Here is a 14504-nt window from a genome sequence, read left to right on the forward strand (position 1 = left end):
ACTGCGGTACCTGTCACAGGGGCGCGAGAGGTCCCCGAATTCATGGACGTGGATCCCGTGGGGACCCGGCGGGAGCCCATCGATGGCGCCGTCCACCAGGCACCGCGTCGGCGAGATCTGCAGGAACCGCACCAGGCCCCGCACCGCGCCGGGGCCGGAAAGCGCCGCCACTGCCGCCCCTAGGTTCGCTGCGGGGAGACGCGTTGGCACCCCAAATCCCGCACACGTGTCTCCCCCTCCCCGACACCCCCAAATCCCGCTTACCATCATCGGAGCCCCCCATCCCCTTCAGCACCGCCCGGCGCCCCGACTTCTCCAGCAGCTCCCGCACCCGCTCGGCCGCCGCCGTCGTCTCCACCAGCACCGTCTGCGCCTCCAGCTGCAGCTCCAGCAGCTGCACATCTGTGGGGAGGGAGAGGGGGTGATGATGGGGGGGGGGCAAGTGGGGTGTCCTGCAACTTTGGGGCTGCTGGGGAACATTGGGGGGCTCACCTGGGGCTTCCCGCAGCACCGACCGCACGGCGTCTGCGCAGCCCTGGCACCGCATCTGCACCGCGAACTCCAGCTGCAGGGAAAGGGGAGGGGGTTCAGCACCCAGTGAGGGGGTCCTGCACCCCCAAAAGCAGGTACCCAGGGCCCTGCACTCCTCCCAAAACGCCCATAACCAGAGCTCTGCACCCCCAAAACTCCCATGCAACAGACCCTGCACCCCCAAACGTGGGTGCCTGGGGCCCCGCACCCCCAAAACTCCCATGCAAGGGACCTTATACACCCAAAACTCCCATGCAAGGGGCTTTGCACCCCCAAAACTCCTGTAACCAGGGCCCTGCACCCCCAAATGTGGGTGCCTGCGGCCCTGCACCCCCAAAACTCCCCTGCAAGGGGCCTTAAACACCCAAAACTCCCATGCAAGGGGCCCTGCACCCCCAAAACTCCTGTAAGCAGGGCTCTGCACACTCAAAACTCCTGTGCAGGGGGCCTTAAACACCCAAAACTCCCCTGCAAGGGACTCTGCACCCCCAAAACTCATGTAACCAGGGCCCTGCACCTCCAAAACTCCCCTGCAAAGGGCCCTGCACCTCCAAAACTCCTGTGCAGGGGGTCTTAAACACCTGAAACTCCCCTGCAAGGGGCCCTGCACCCCCAAAACTCCCCTGCAAAGGGCCCTGCACCCCCAAACGTGGGTACCCGGGGCCCTGCATCCCCAAAACTCCCCTGCAAGGGGCCTTAAACACCTGAAATTCCCCTGCAAGGGGCCCTACACCCCCAAAACTCCTGTAACCAGGGCTCCGCACCCCCAAAACTCCCCTGAAAAGGGCCCTGCACCCCCAAAACTCATGTAATGAGGGCTCTGTACCCCCAAAACTCCTGTAACCAGGGCCCTGCACCCCCAAAACTCCCCTGCAAAAGGCTCTGCACCCCCAAATGTGGGTACCCGGGGCCTGCACCCCTAAAACTCCCGTGCAAGGGGCCCTGCACCCCCAAAACTCCCGTGTAAAGGACCCTGCACCCCCAAACCCTGGACCCTGGGCCCTGAACCCCCAAAACTCCCCCCCAAGGGGCCTTAAATACCCACCCACCCCCCTGCAAAGAGCCCTGCACCCCCAAAGCTCCCGCGCAAGGGGCCCTGACCCGGCAGCTGCTCCCGCTCGGCCCCGGCGCCGACATGGCCGCGGACTCCGCCCGACCCGGAACCACTCGCGGGGTCACGGGGGGCGGCCGGACCTCACTGGGGACGGACCGGAAGTGGATGAGCCGGGTGGGGAGGGATTTGGGGGTAGAGCCACTTCCGGCGTGCCGTCGCCATGGCGACAGCGCGGTAGGCCGCAGGGTCCCGCCGGAGCCGGTGGGGGGGGGGCTCCCGGTCGGGGGGGGTCCGCCGGGATGGAGTGTGGGATTTGAGGGTCCCCAGGGGGGAGTTGGGGGTTCGGGGGAGGGGGGGGGCAGGCCGAGAGACCTCCCCGTGGGTTTGGGGGGGGCTGCAGAGTGCTCTGGGGGGGCCTGATCTGCAGCTCCCGGCCTCCGCCACCAGCCCAGGGACCCCCGGAGCGACCGGCGCCCCCCGCCCGGAGCCCCCCGCCACCGAGAGCCGCGCTGGCACCACCGGGCTTCGCCGCCGCTGCTTGCTACCGGAGCAGAGGAGGGGCTGGCGGCTGCCAGGGGTGTCACCGCCGCCATCCCCAGTGATGCCCCATGGGGAACAGCCAGTCCCCGAAATCCCACCGGACGCCCTCGCGGTGACGGCGGATCTGCTGTGGCTGACGCGGCGTGAGGCCGGCGAGAAGCGGAGGGAGGCGAGTGCCACGTGCCTGCTGCCGCCGCTCTTGGCAGCTCTCACCCGCCGCAATGAGGACGACGCACAGCTCCAGCAGCTCCGGGGTCTGTGGCTGCCAACGCCGCAGCTGGGGGTCCCACCGGCCCCTCGGCACCCCAGCCAGCAACTGCTCCAGTGGCCCAGCGTGGCCGGGCCGTGGGTGCCGCCGGGCAGGGCCTTCGCCGAAGGGGTGACCCTGCGGCTGCACCCGCCGCTGTGCTGCGACGCTGGGGGGGACGCCGGGCCAGATCCCCTGGGCGTGCAGGAGCTCTACCAGGAGTTGGGCAGGGGCAGGGCCCTCCCCACCGAGCAGCTGCAGTTCCACTGCGATCCCCTGGTCGAGCCGGCAGCTGCCATAGCGGATCTACTCCCCACGGGCGAGCAGGAACACCAAAATGCTGGCGAGATGCCGTGGCACAGGGGTGGCCGGCCCAGGCAGTGGCAAAGCACCTGCCTCTTTGAACGCCAAAAGGCCGGTGAGATGCCACAGCATGGGGACGGCCGGCAGAGGCAGTGGCAAAGCGCCTACCTCTTTGATGACTACCTCAAGTTCGTCGCGGCCACGGGCTCCGACTTCCTCCATGCCATTTTCCACCTGCATGATGGTGACAGTGAGGAGGAGCCGGTGGAAGCCCCACAGCCCCGCCACGAGCCGGCGCTGGCACCGGCAGAGCCGTACGAGAAGGGGCTGTGGAAGCCGGTGCTGCCAGGACCGGCGCCGGCAGGGCTGGAGCGGCTGCAGAGGCGCCTGTGCCGGCTCTGGGCAGCGCTGGGTGTCCCCAGCCGGGAGAGGCTGGAGATGGCGGTGAAGTACGTTGCCGTCGGGGCCCTGTCACGGCTGCCGGCAGCACTGGAGGCCTGGGAGGCAGCGGCCGACGGCATCCTGCGGCGGGAGCTGCTGCTGGTGCAGCTGGAGCGGCTGGAGGAGCGCGGCTCTGACCCCGGACGCTTCTTCCGCGGGGGCCCAGCGTCGGTGACAGAACGTGCCGGGGAGGCGCGTGCCCGCGGCCGCCTGCATGCTGCACTGGCCCGGTGCGAGGCGCGGCTGTCGCCTGCCCTGCGACGCCTGCGGGACAGTTTTGGGGACACGGTGACTTTTCGGGGACGCCCCTATGCTGAGAAGATGCGCTGGGACATGGTGGAGATGCTTTACGAGCTGCAGCAGCGCCGCCGTGCCGGGGCTCTCCAGGCTGCCCTGGGAGGGCGGCCACAGCATCCCCCCTCCGGCACAGCAGGTGCCGAAATGCCGGGGTGTCAATAAACCGCAGGAGCGCAGCATTGCGGGGGTCCCCCCCTCCCCTTGCTGGGGGGTCCCGGTGCCCGAACCCCACCCAGGCACCGCTGCTGAAAAAATACGTTTATTCACCCCGAAACGAGCGCAGACAAGGCGAGGGGGGAGGTCAGCGCCAAAACGGGGAGCACTGGAGGATGTGGCAGCCCCTGGGGGGGGACACAGGGACCCCCCCCCCCTTTGTCCTTGATCAGGGAGGGACACCCCCTTCTCGTAGGGAATGGAGACCCCCCCCTTGTTGCAGGGAACAGGGGGACCCCCCTTCACAGCAAACGGGGGGAGGCAGCCCCCCCTCTTTGTAGAGGACGGGGGCTGCCCCCCACTTTTGTGTCCCCCCCGACGTAAACCTTGGCGGGGGGGGCGGATCTGGGCTCAGCGTCCCCCCACACCCCCCTCAGAGGACCAGAGCCCCCCCAGATTTTAGGGGGGGGTGTCTCAGCCGAGGCCGTCCTTGACCTGCTGGACGATGCGGGCCCGCACGGCCCGCGCCTCGCTGGACGTCTGCCCGTGGGGGGGTGGCAGGGGTAGGTCGGGCTCGATTTCGGGGGGGGGCAACCCCTCGGGCAGCTCCAACGGCATGCGCCGGCGCAGGGCGATGTTGTGGAGGATACAACAGGCTAAAAAAATCTGACAAACTTTTTGGGGGGCGTATTGCAGACACCCTCTCCCCTTGTCCAGGCAGCGGAATCGTAGCTTGAGGAGGGCGAGGGTCCGCCGCAGGACGGCCAAGGCCTGGTGGTGCAGCGCGTTGTACCGCTCCTCCGCCGCGCCGCGGGGTGCCGCGATCGGCGTCATCAGCCACGGCTTCAGCGGGTAGCTCCGGTCACCTGGGTGGGGGGGACACGCACACGGAAGGGGGGTGGTCAGAGAGGTGGGGACCCCCCCACCCCCAGGGGGGAGAGTGGCACAGGGCAAAGGGGCTGCGGCACGCGCGATGGCGTGGGGTGGGTGCGTCCCCCTGGTTCAGGGACGGGGGGGTGATTTGGGGGTCCCCTGGGCCTGAGGGTCACCCCCAGACCCTCAGGTCACCTCTGTGACCCCTGAATCACCCCCAGATCCCTGGATCTCACCCAGATCCCCAGGTCACCCCCAAACCTCCAAATCACCCCCAGACCCCTGGATCTCACCCAGACCCCCCCCCCAGACCCCCAGGTCACCCCCAGACCCTCGGGTGACCCCTGAGACCCCCAAATGATGCCCAGAGCCCTCCAGACGCCCAGGTCACCCCCAGACCCCCAAATCACCCCCAGAGCCCCCCAGACCCCCAAATCACCCCCAGACACCCCCCCCAGACCCCCATGCCTCCCCAACCACCCGTCGCACCGTCACCGCAGCTCTGGGGCCGTGGCACCCTCTCTTGGGGACCCCCCACCCCCCAGTACCGCCGCCCCCCCCACCTCACCCAGCAGCCAGGCGCCGTCGGGCCGAGCCCCCTCCAGCAGCCGAGCCAAGGCCGAATTCTCCAGGACAGCGGCGTTGGGGCAAGAACCGGGGAATTTGGCCACGACGTTGGTGATGGTGCCGGCGGCGTCGCACACCACCTGCATGTTCATGGAGTGGTAATTGCCGGCGTTGCGGTAAGCCGGTTCGTTTTCGGAAGGAGCCCGTAACGCCACGTGCATGCCGCCCACCAAACCCAACACCCCGGGGAAGGCGCCGGCGACCGTCCCGGCGCGAGCGGTCGTCGGCGGGAAGGCGATGTACCGCGCCGCCCGCCGCTGCAACGCCTCCAAGAACTGCGCCAGGCAGTTGGACATGGCCGACTGGCTGATGCCGGTGCTGTCGCGCGTGGCCGTCTGGAAAGAGCCGGAAGCCAAGAAGGTGAGGGCGGAGGTGACCTTAACGGCGACCGGCAGAGCGTGGCTGCGACCCGTCAGGCTCTCCAGGTCGGCTCCCAGCTCCCGGCACAGCCCGGCGATGGCGGCTTTGTCCAGCCGGTAACGCCGCAGCACCTGCTCCTCGCTCAGGTCCAGGAAGGAGCAGCGCGCCCGGTACACCCGGTGCTCGGGGTAGAACCGACGACGTCGGCCTCGCTTGCGGCGGGGGGTCGGGACCCCCCCGGGACCCCCCCCGCTCGTCGCCGCCTCTCCCCCCCCCCCCGCTCCGCGCTCCCGCACCCGCCGCAGCAGCAGCACCGAGTCCGACATGGCCCGGGGGCGGGGCTGCGGCGGGAGGGGCGGGGCCGCGGCGGGAGGGGCGGGGCCGCGGCGGGAGGGGCGGGGCTGCGCGCAGAACGGCGCTGGGCGAGGAGGGGCGGGGCCCTAAGGGAGAGGGGCGGGGCCCTCGGGGTAAAGGCGGGGCTCTGTGGACGGGGCTCTGGGGAGAAGGGCGGGGCCCAAAGGGAAAGGGGCGGGGCCCAAAGGGAGGGGGCGGGGCTCTAGGGAGAGGGGCGGGGCTATAAGGAGCGGGCTCTAGGGTGAAGGGCGAGACCCTAAGGCAGAGGGGCGGAGCTCTAGGTTAGGGGCGGGGCTCTAGGTTGGGGCGGGGCTCTACGGACAGGGCTCTAGGGAGAGGGGCGGGGCGCCAAGGGGCGGGGCTAGGCCCAGTGGGGGCCGGACGGTGCCGGCCCCGGTCGCCGGGGGTCCCGGTGGCGGCAAGGCCCCGGGAAGGGCGGGCGGGGGGGGGCGGTGTGTCCCGGTGAGGCCTGCGGGTCCCGGTGCCGGTAGGGGCGGCCTGCCAGCTCTGTCCCGACCCAGGTCCCGGTCCCGATCCCGGTGGGGGCGGTGGGTCCCGGCCCCCCCGCGACCCCTCCTCGGCCGACCCCGCTCCGCCGCTCCCGCCGCTCCGACCCCGCCGGCCTTCGCCGCGCCGCCAGGCCACGCCCCTCCTCCCCGCCCCGATTGGCCGCCGCCGGCCTCACGTGCCCGGAAGGTCCCGCCTCCCCGCTCCGGCCCCGCTCTCTCACCTCCGGCGCGCCGCTCACACGCCATTGGCCAACGGGCGGAGGGGCGGTGCTCCGACGCGTGACGTCATTCGGCGCGGGGTTGGGCAGGTGCCGCCGCGGCGGCTCGGCCAATCGTGTCGAGCCCCCGGTCCGATCTCCGCCAATCAGTGGGCGTGGTGGGCGGGTCTCCGGGGGAAAGGGGAGCCGCGGGGGCGGAGCCGAAGCCGCCGCCATTTTGTCGCCGTCACCGTCCCGGCGAGAGGGAGCGTGGTGCCACGGTGAGACCCCCCCGGCCCGGCCTGGCCCGGCCCGGCCTGGGGAGGGGGGAACCGGGCAGGGCCCGGGCCCTGCGGCCCTGGGGTGGGACCGGGACGGGACGGGGCTCCGCTCGGGACCCGGCGGGGGCGGGGAGGGTTCCTGGCTCGGGGTCCGCTCCGGCCCCTCTGAGAGGAGCCGGGGCCCGTGGGGGATCCCAGCCGTGGGGTGCGCTCACCCCGCGCCCAGGACGACCCCTCCGTGTTCCCGGGGCCTGGGACGGTTCCCAGCCGCCCGGAGAGTCCGCGGAGGAGGGTGGTGGGGGTCTTCCCCCGGCCCTGCCCGCAGGGAGAGGCCCCTTCCAGGGCAGGGGAGCGAGTCTGGGCCCGGGGGTGAGCTCCGGCCCCTCGCTGTGAAGCTGGGGACGGTGGGGGGGGTGTCTCGGCTGAGCCACCCCCTGAGATGCCGTTTCCCCCCCTCCCCGTCCTCCCCCGTCACAGGCTGGGCGAGATGGTGAAGCTGTTCATCGGGAACCTGCCGCGGGAGGCGACGGAGCAGGAGATCCGCTCCCTCTTCGAGCAGTACGGGAAGGTGCTGGAGTGCGACATCATCAAGAACTACGGCTTCGTCCACATCGAGGACAAGACGGCGGCCGAGGACGCCATCCGCAACCTGCACCACCACAAGCTGCACGGCGTCTGCATCAACGTGGAGGCCAGCAAGAACAAGAGCAAAGCCTCCACCAAACTGCATGTTGGCAACATCAGCCCCGCCTGCACCAACCTGGAGCTGCGGGCCAAGTTTGAGGAGTACGGCCCCGTCATCGAGTGCGACATCGTCAAGGATTATGCCTTCGTTCACATGGAGCGGGCGGAGGACGCGGTGGAGGCCATCCGCGGGCTGGATAACACCGAATTCCAAGGTGATCCGGGCCACAGCCCTGGGCTGGGATAGGTAGCGCCGGGCTGGGCCTGGAGGAAGCAGGTCAGGTAGGAGAGGAAGGCGTAGGGCCGTCCCGGTGCACGGGGGAGATCCTGCTCTGGCTCTGCTCTCCCTGGTGCCAATCCACGAGGGTTTTCCGCCAGCGTGGGGCCGGATCCGCGCCACTGTTGCTCACCTGGCGCCAGACCTTGCGCGCAGTGGCCGCGGCAGCTGATGCTGCAAGGGGCGACCAGCGCGGTCGCGACCGCTACCACGTTCCAGCCCCAGGAGCATTCGGTGCCTTTTTTATCTTCTCGGCACTCTGGGCTTTGGCTCCTGGGGGGCGGGTGGTGCTGGCATGTGGCTTCGGAGAGAGCCGTGTCCCTCTGCCAGCACCCACCGCATTCCCGGCAGTGCTGTGCTACCTCCTGTGTCGCTCGGCTGGTGATCTGTCCGCGGGGTCGGTGTTGGCGCGGTGGCTTTGTCTCGGGACACAGAGCGGTTCCGCAGCAGTGGTTTTTGTAGGAAAAGGGTGCGATTTGTTCCAAAAATGGCAGGTTTGGTGTGAGCTCCGCCCCTGGGACCTCTTCCCGGGCTTGTGGCGCAGCGGGGACTTGTGGGGCATCCCTGCTCTGGTCTGTGCCACTGGCAGGCTGCAAAGTTGGGGGGAAAAAGGGTGATGAAGGGAAAACCGGAGCCGGGGAGCCGCAGGTGGACCCTGGTGCAGGACAGGCAGTGCCCAGCAGTGTCATGTTGGTGCCCGAGTGCCGCTTCCCGTGTCCGGGTGGTGCCGGGGCGGCTCTTCCTCTGCCCCGGCTCACGGTGCCACCCGAATCTGTGGCGAACCCCCCCGGTTCTGCGGGGCACGGGGTCGCCGGCGCAGGCAGAGGTGGTTCGGTTCCCTCCCTGCCTGCAGAGGTGCCGGCTGACGGCTCGTCGGGGAGCCCGGGGAGAGGTGCCGGCCAGCGCCGGCCGCCCTCCCTACCGCCGCGGTTAACCACAGCCTCTCCCCTCTCGCGTCTCTTTCCTCAAGGCAAGCGGATGCGCGTGCAGTTGTCCACCAGCCGGCTCCGGACGGCGCCCGGGATGGGAGACAAGAGCGGCTGCTACCGCTGCGGGAAGGAAGGGCACTGGTCTAAAGAGTGCCCGGTAGATCGCCCGGGGCAAGTGGCGGACTTTGCCGAGGCCTATAACGAGCAGTACGGAGCCGTGCGCACTCCCTACACCGCGGGCTATGGGGAGACCGTGTATTACGATGAGGCGTACGGCGGGATGGCCGACTACTACAAGCGCTACCGCGTCCGCTCCTACGCCACGGCCTCTGCGTATGACGCCTACGCGGAGCAGACCATGGCCCAGTACTCCCAGTACGCCCAGTACTCCCAGGTCCAGTCCTCGGCCATGGCCGCCACCACAGCCATGGCCAGTCGCATCCCCACCACCCTAGACGCGTACGATAGAGCTCTGCTGCCGACCCCGGGCGCGGCGGCCGCCGTCGCCGCCGCCGCCACTGCCGCCGCAGCGGCCGCCTCCTCCACCTATTACACCCGGGATAGAAGCCCCCTGCGCCGCACGGCCGCCGCGGCCACCACTGTCGGAGAGGCGTACACGTACGAGCGTGGGCAGCTGTCGCCGGTCTCCTCGGTGGCCCGGGCCTCCCTCTACGACATGCAGCGGTTCGAGCGGGACCCCTACGGGGAGCGGGCGCGGTACTCTGCCTTTTGAGCCGGAGGTGAGCGCCGATGCTGGGTGGGCCGGCCCCGGCGCGGCTGACGAGGGAGCTCGGCTCCCACCCGGTGCCGCAGGGCGAGCGGCGTTCGCTGGGGACACTGGGTCGACACCGGGCACCGCGGCGGCCGTCGGTCCCGTCTGGTGACACCGGTGCTGGCGGGTAACGAGCCTTCCCCTGGCAGGAAGCGACGCCGCGGCGGACCACCGGGGACTCGCCGATGCCCCGGATTTCCCCTTCCGGCCCGGATCCCGCCACGTCAGGTCAGACGTGACCCGGGCCACCGCTGCCGTCACCGCCGCGCTCCCTCCCTCATCACCGGGGCCGCGGACCCCACCCTCCCGTCTCTGGAGCGGGTGCTGTCGCCACTGTCACCGCCGCATCCCCATCTGTCTGTCCGTCCGTCTGTTCCCCTCCCCATGCCCGGGCCGGTGCCCGCCCCCCTCTCACCTCTCTGCTCTCTTCCAGGTCCGGCGGCCTCTGACGGAGCCCTCACCCCCCCCCACCGCCTGCACCCCCCCTTTTTGTACGGAGCTTCCCCAAACCCGCCCCCTGCACCCCTCTGGGGGCTCACTGCCTCCCTCCCCGAGGATGGGATCCCCCCCCGGCCCCATCTTCCTCCCCCTTGGGGTGCTCACAGCCCCCCATCCCTCCCCTCTCCAATTTTCCAGCAAAATAAAGGTTTTCACCGACTCCTGTGTCTGCCTGTCCTTTGGGGTGGGGGCAGTGTCATTCCCCAGTGCTGGGACCCCCCCCTCTATCCCGCGGAAGGCTGGGGGGGACACACACAGGGGGACACCCCCCAGCCCCGTTCTTGAGTTCTGCGAGAGGGGGGGAACTGGGGGGGGACACGAACCCGTTTCAGCACCGGACCCGTTTCGCGGTCGGACACGGTTCCGTGTCGGACCCCTTTCGCGGCCGGACCCGTTTCCGGGCCGGACCCATTTCCGGGTGGGACCTCCGGACCCTTTTTGGCGCCCGCGCCATTTTTTTTAAGCACCGCCCGCCGCCGGTTTCCATCCGGGTCTGTCTCTCCCTGTGACGTCAGTTCCGGCGCGCGGCACCGTCTCCTCAGCGACCATGGCGCTGAACGCGGGTGCGGGCGGGGCTGGGACCCCCGAGACCCCCCCCGAGCCCCCCCTGCACCCTCCTCGCCCCCCCACACCCCTTGGACCCCCCCTCCCGCCGGTCCGGGACCCCCCTCAGCCCTTCCCGTGCCCCCCCCCGCGCACTGAGGCCCCCCTGAACTCCCCCCCACCCCGTTCCGGGACGCCCCCCACGACCCCCGAGGCCCCCCCTCCACCCTCCTGCCCCCCCCCACCCCTTGAGCCCCCTCCTCCCGCCGGTCTGGGCCCCCCCCACGCACTCTGGCCCCCCTAACCCCCCCCCCCGCCACGTTCTGGGACCCCCCACGGGCCCCGTTCCCCGTGGCCGCGTTCCCCCCCTTCACCCCAGGATCCCCCCCCGCCCCGTGTCCCGTGTGTATGTGTGTGTCCCACCGGTGACACCCCCCCCCCCGTGTCCCGCAGGCGCGGAGCCGTCCCCGTTAGCGGCGGAGCTGGAGGCGCGGCGGGGGCGGCAGGAGCGGGTCAGCCGGGCCATGGGGCAGCTGCTGCTGCGGGGGTACCGCATGCTGGGGCGGTGCTGCCCCCACTGCGGGGTGCGCAACATGGGGGGGGCGAGAGTGGGGCTGGGAGTGGGGATATGGGGTGGGTTGGGGGCTGTGGGGCTGGAATATGGGGATGGGAATGGGGATATGGGGCTGGGAATGGGGCTGTGGGGCTGGGAGTGAGGGTGGGAATGGAGCTGTGGGGCTGGGAATGGGGCTGTGGGATGGGTTGGGGGCTGTGGGGCTGGGAGCGGGGCTGTGGGGCTGGAATATGGGGCTGGGAATGGGGATATGGGGCTGGGAATGGGGATATGGGGCTGGGAAAAGAGCTGTGGGGCTGGGAATGGGGCTGTAGGGCTGTGAATGGGTCTGTGGGTCTGGAATATGGGGCTGCGAATGGGGCTGTGGGGCTGGGAGCAGGGCTGTGGGGCTGGGAATGGGGATATGGGGCTGGGAATGGGGCTGTGGGGCTGGGAATGGGGCTATGGGGCAGGACTGTGGGGCCATTACAGGCTGCCGGGGCCACTCTGACCCCCCTGTGTCTGTCTGTCCCCCTCCTCCAGACCATCCTGCTGCAGGATAAACAGCAGCAGCTCTACTGCGTGACCTGCCAGGAGCTGGACTGCGACGGGGAGGGGGGCGGTCCCGGTAGGCACCGGGGGGGGGGGCGGGCTGGGGGGGGGCAGCTGGGAGACAGGGGATGGGGACGGGGGGGGGGCTGGAGGGGCTGGGAGATCGGGAAAGGGGACAAGGCTGGGGCTGGGGGGCTCTGGGCTTGGGGGGAGTCCAGACTGGGGGGGCTCTGGGCTGAGAAGGGGGGGGTCCAGACTTGGGGGGGGGGCTCCATCCCCGCCTGACCCCATCCATCCATCCTACAGCGCCGGAGCCCCCAGCCGCCCCCTCACCGCCCCCGCTCCAGCCTGCCGCCCCCCGTCCCGAGCACTGCGAGGGAGCGGCGACGGGCTTACGGGGGGCTTCGGCTTCTTCTTCTTCTGACCCCCCCGGCCCCCCCGAGGAGGGGGCGGTGGGGGCTGCGCGGGCGGCGGTGCTGGAGAAGTTGGGGTGGGCGGCGCGGGAGCTGCCCCGCACGGCTTCGGCCGAGGGCAGCACCCACCTCTGCGCCCTGGTGCGGGCCTGCGCCGAGGCCCTGGTGGGGCTGCGGGCCCTCGCCCCCCCCGCCACCCCCCCATAAACAAACGCTCTGCCGACGGCAGCCCCCCCACGCCGACGCTTCCCGCTCCTCATTTTGGGGGACCCTTCTGCCGTCCCTGGGGGGTTGGGAGGGTGTGGGGGGAGGTTGGGGGGGGCTGTGAGGCTGTGGGGTTTGGTTTGGGGGGGCTGTGGGGTGAAGTTGTGGGGCTGTGGGGTGAGGTTTGGGGGGGCTGTGGGGTGGGCTTAGGGGCTGTGGGGTGAAGTTGGGGGGCTGTGGGGTGAGGTTGGGGGGGCTGTGAGACTGTGGGGTGAGGTTTGGGGGGGCTGTGGGGGCCATGGGGTGGGTTTGGGGGCTGTGGGGTGAGGTTGGGGGGGCTGTGAGGCCCGTGGGGTGAGGTTTGGGGGGGGCTATGGGGGCCATGGGGCAGGTTTGGAGGCTGTGGGGTGAGGTTGGGGGGGCTGTGAGGCTGTAGGGTTTGGATTGGGGGGGCTATGAGGGCTGTGGGGTGAGGTTTGGGGGGGCTATGGGGGCCGTGGGGTGGGTTTGGGGGCTGTGGGGTGAGGTTGGGGGGGCTGTGAGGCCCGTGGGGTGAGGTTTGGGGGGGCTATGGGGGCCATGGGGCGGGTTTAGGGGCTGTGGGGTGAGGTTGGGGGGGCTGTGAGGTTGTAGGGTTTGGATTGGGGGGGCTATGAGGGCTGTGGGGTGAGGTTTGGGGGGGCTGTGGGGGCCGTGGGGTGGGTTTGGGGGGGCTGTGGGGGCTGTGGGGTGAGGTTTGGGGGGGCTATGGGGGCCATGGGGCGGGTTTAGGGGCTGTGGGGTGAGGTTGGGGGGGCTGTGAGGTTGTAGGGTTTGGATTGGGGGGCTACGAGGGCTGTGGGGTGAGGTTTGGGGGGGCTGTGGGGGCCGTGGGGTGGGTTTGAGGGCTGTGGGTTGAAGTTGGGGGGCTGTGGGGGCCGTGGGGTGAGGTTTGGGGGGGCTATGGGGGCCGTGGGGTGGGTTTGGGGGCTGTGGGTTGAAGTTGGGGGGCTGTGGGGGCCGTGGGGTGAGGTTTGGGGGGGCTATGGGGGCCGTGGGGTGGGTTTGGGGGCTGTGGGGTGAGGTTGGGGGGGCTGTGAGGCCCGTGGGGTGAGGTTTGGGGGGGCTGTGGGGCCTGTGGGGTGAGGTTTGGGGGGGGCTATGGGGGCCATGGGGCAGGTTTGGAGGCTGTGGGGTGAGGTTGGGGGGGCTGTGAGGCTGTAGGGTTTGGATTGGGGGGGCTATGAGGGCTGTGGGGTGAGGTTTGGGGGGGCTATGGGGGCCGTGGGGTGGGTTTGGGGGCTGTGGGGTGAGGTTGGGGGGGCTGTGAGGCCCGTGGGGTGAGGTTTGGGGGGGCTATGGGGGCCATGGGGCGGGTTTAGGGGCTGTGGGGTGAGGTTGGGGGGCTGTGAGGTTGTAGGGTTTGGATTGGGGGGGCTATGAGGGCTGTGGGGTGAGGTTTGGGGGGGCTATGGGGGCCGTGGGGTGGGTTTAGGGGCTGTGGGTTGAAGTTGGGGGGCTATGGGGGCCATGGGGTGGGTTTGGGGGCTGTGGGGTGAGGTTGGGGGGGCTGTGAGGCTGTAGGGTTTGGATTGGGGGGCTACGAGGGCTGTGGGGTGAGGTTTGGGGAGGCTGTGGGGGCCGTGGGGTGGGTTTGGGGGCTGTGGGTTGAAGTTGGGGGGCTGTGGGGTGAGGTTTGAGGGGGGGCTGTGGGGGCCATGGGGTGGGTTTGGGGGCTTTGGGGTGAGGTTGGGGGGGCTGTGAGGCTGTAGGGTTTGGATTGGGGGGGCTATGAGGGCTGTGGGGTGAGGTTTGGGGGGGCCGTGGGGTGAGGTTGGGTGGCCGTGGGGTGGGTTTGGGGGACTGTGGGGGCCATGGGGTTTGATTTGGGGGGGCGATGGGAGCCGTGGGGTGGGTTTGGGGCCGTGGGGTGAGGTTGGGGGGGGCTGTGGGTCAGGTTTGGGGGGGGGGGGCTGGGCTGCCTGGGACAGGCACCGGTGGGGCCACTCTGCGGGGGGGGTGTCAGATATAGTGCTGGGGGGGAGACACGTATGGACCGGGGGGGGGGGGGGGGCATGCACAAAGGCTGCGATATATTGCCCGGGGGGGGGTCCTATAGGGAAAGTGATTACACTTATAGCCTGGGGGGGGGGCAGTTGTACAGCCAGGGAGGACATATATGGCCGGGGGGGGGGGGGGCATATCGCCCAAGAGAGGAACATATGGCTTGGGGGGGTGTATATTGCCCAAAGGGGGGGTATATGGCCCGGGGGGGGGGTATGGCCCAAAGGGGGGGTGTATATCACCCAAAGGGGGGGGGTATATGGCCCGGG

General features: G+C 70.1%; 5 protein-coding genes across 11 annotated transcripts in view; 4 read left to right on the plus strand and 1 right to left on the minus strand.

The window, feature by feature from the left end:
• Window positions 1–1766, minus strand: part of CCS (copper chaperone for superoxide dismutase) — a 2743-nt gene extending 977 nt beyond the window's left edge. Inside the window, exons 1-4 of the mRNA XM_075018355.1 lie at window positions 1633–1766; window positions 493–565; window positions 265–402; window positions 11–188 (exon numbers count right to left, since the gene is read on the minus strand). Of these exons, the coding sequence (XP_074874456.1) occupies window positions 11–188; window positions 265–402; window positions 493–565; window positions 1633–1668 (425 nt within the window). The 5' untranslated portion in view covers window positions 1669–1766. The remainder of the gene's footprint in view (window positions 1–10; window positions 189–264; window positions 403–492; window positions 566–1632) is intronic.
• The window catches only part of LOC142025697 (RNA-binding protein 4B), a 21831-nt gene extending 14448 nt beyond the window's left edge, over window positions 1–7383 (plus strand). Inside the window, exon 3 of the mRNA XM_075018354.1 lies at window positions 7245–7383. Within this exon, the coding sequence (XP_074874455.1) occupies window positions 7245–7261 (17 nt within the window). The 3' untranslated portion in view covers window positions 7262–7383. The remainder of the gene's footprint in view (window positions 1–7244) is intronic.
• CCDC87 (coiled-coil domain containing 87) lies at window positions 1806–3575 on the plus strand. The gene is made up of 2 exons (XM_075018275.1): window positions 1806–1819; window positions 2033–3575. The coding sequence occupies exons 1-2, from the start codon at window positions 1806–1808 to the stop codon at window positions 3573–3575; spliced, it is 1557 nt and encodes a 518-aa protein (XP_074874376.1).
• On the plus strand, window positions 7255–10390 carry LOC142025695 (RNA-binding protein 4B-like). Of its 6 annotated transcripts, XR_012648706.1 has the most exons (4): window positions 7255–7666; window positions 8699–9397; window positions 9579–9657; window positions 9863–9921. XR_012648706.1 is itself a non-coding variant. In XM_075018348.1 (3 exons), the coding sequence occupies exons 1-3, from the start codon at window positions 7255–7257 to the stop codon at window positions 9876–9878; spliced, it is 507 nt and encodes a 168-aa protein (XP_074874449.1). In that variant the 3' UTR covers window positions 9879–10087. The 6 variants fall into 6 exon arrangements, 5 of the variants coding, with proteins under 5 accessions (XP_074874449.1, XP_074874446.1, XP_074874447.1 ...); XM_075018348.1 differs by lacking the exon at window positions 8699–9397 and having other exon boundaries at window positions 9863–10087; XM_075018345.1 differs by lacking the exon at window positions 9863–9921 and having other exon boundaries at window positions 9579–9708.
• Window positions 10391–10398: 8 nt separating this feature from the next.
• On the plus strand, window positions 10399–12225 carry ZNRD2 (zinc ribbon domain containing 2). Of its 2 annotated transcripts, none has more exons than XM_075018356.1 (4): window positions 10399–10490; window positions 10924–11054; window positions 11567–11651; window positions 11882–12225. In XM_075018356.1, exons 1-4 carry the CDS (start codon window positions 10475–10477, stop codon window positions 12193–12195), a joined length of 546 nt encoding a protein of 181 aa, XP_074874457.1. In that variant the 5' UTR covers window positions 10399–10474; the 3' UTR covers window positions 12196–12225. The 2 variants fall into 2 exon arrangements, with proteins under 2 accessions (XP_074874457.1, XP_074874458.1); XM_075018357.1 differs by having other exon boundaries at window positions 10414–10490; window positions 10924–10982.
• The last annotated feature ends 2279 nt before the right edge of the window (window positions 12226–14504 follow it).

This window comes from Buteo buteo, chromosome 29 (genome assembly GCF_964188355.1).
Source record: "Buteo buteo chromosome 29, bButBut1.hap1.1, whole genome shotgun sequence".
NCBI classification, from domain to species: domain Eukaryota; kingdom Metazoa; phylum Chordata; class Aves; order Accipitriformes; family Accipitridae; genus Buteo; species Buteo buteo.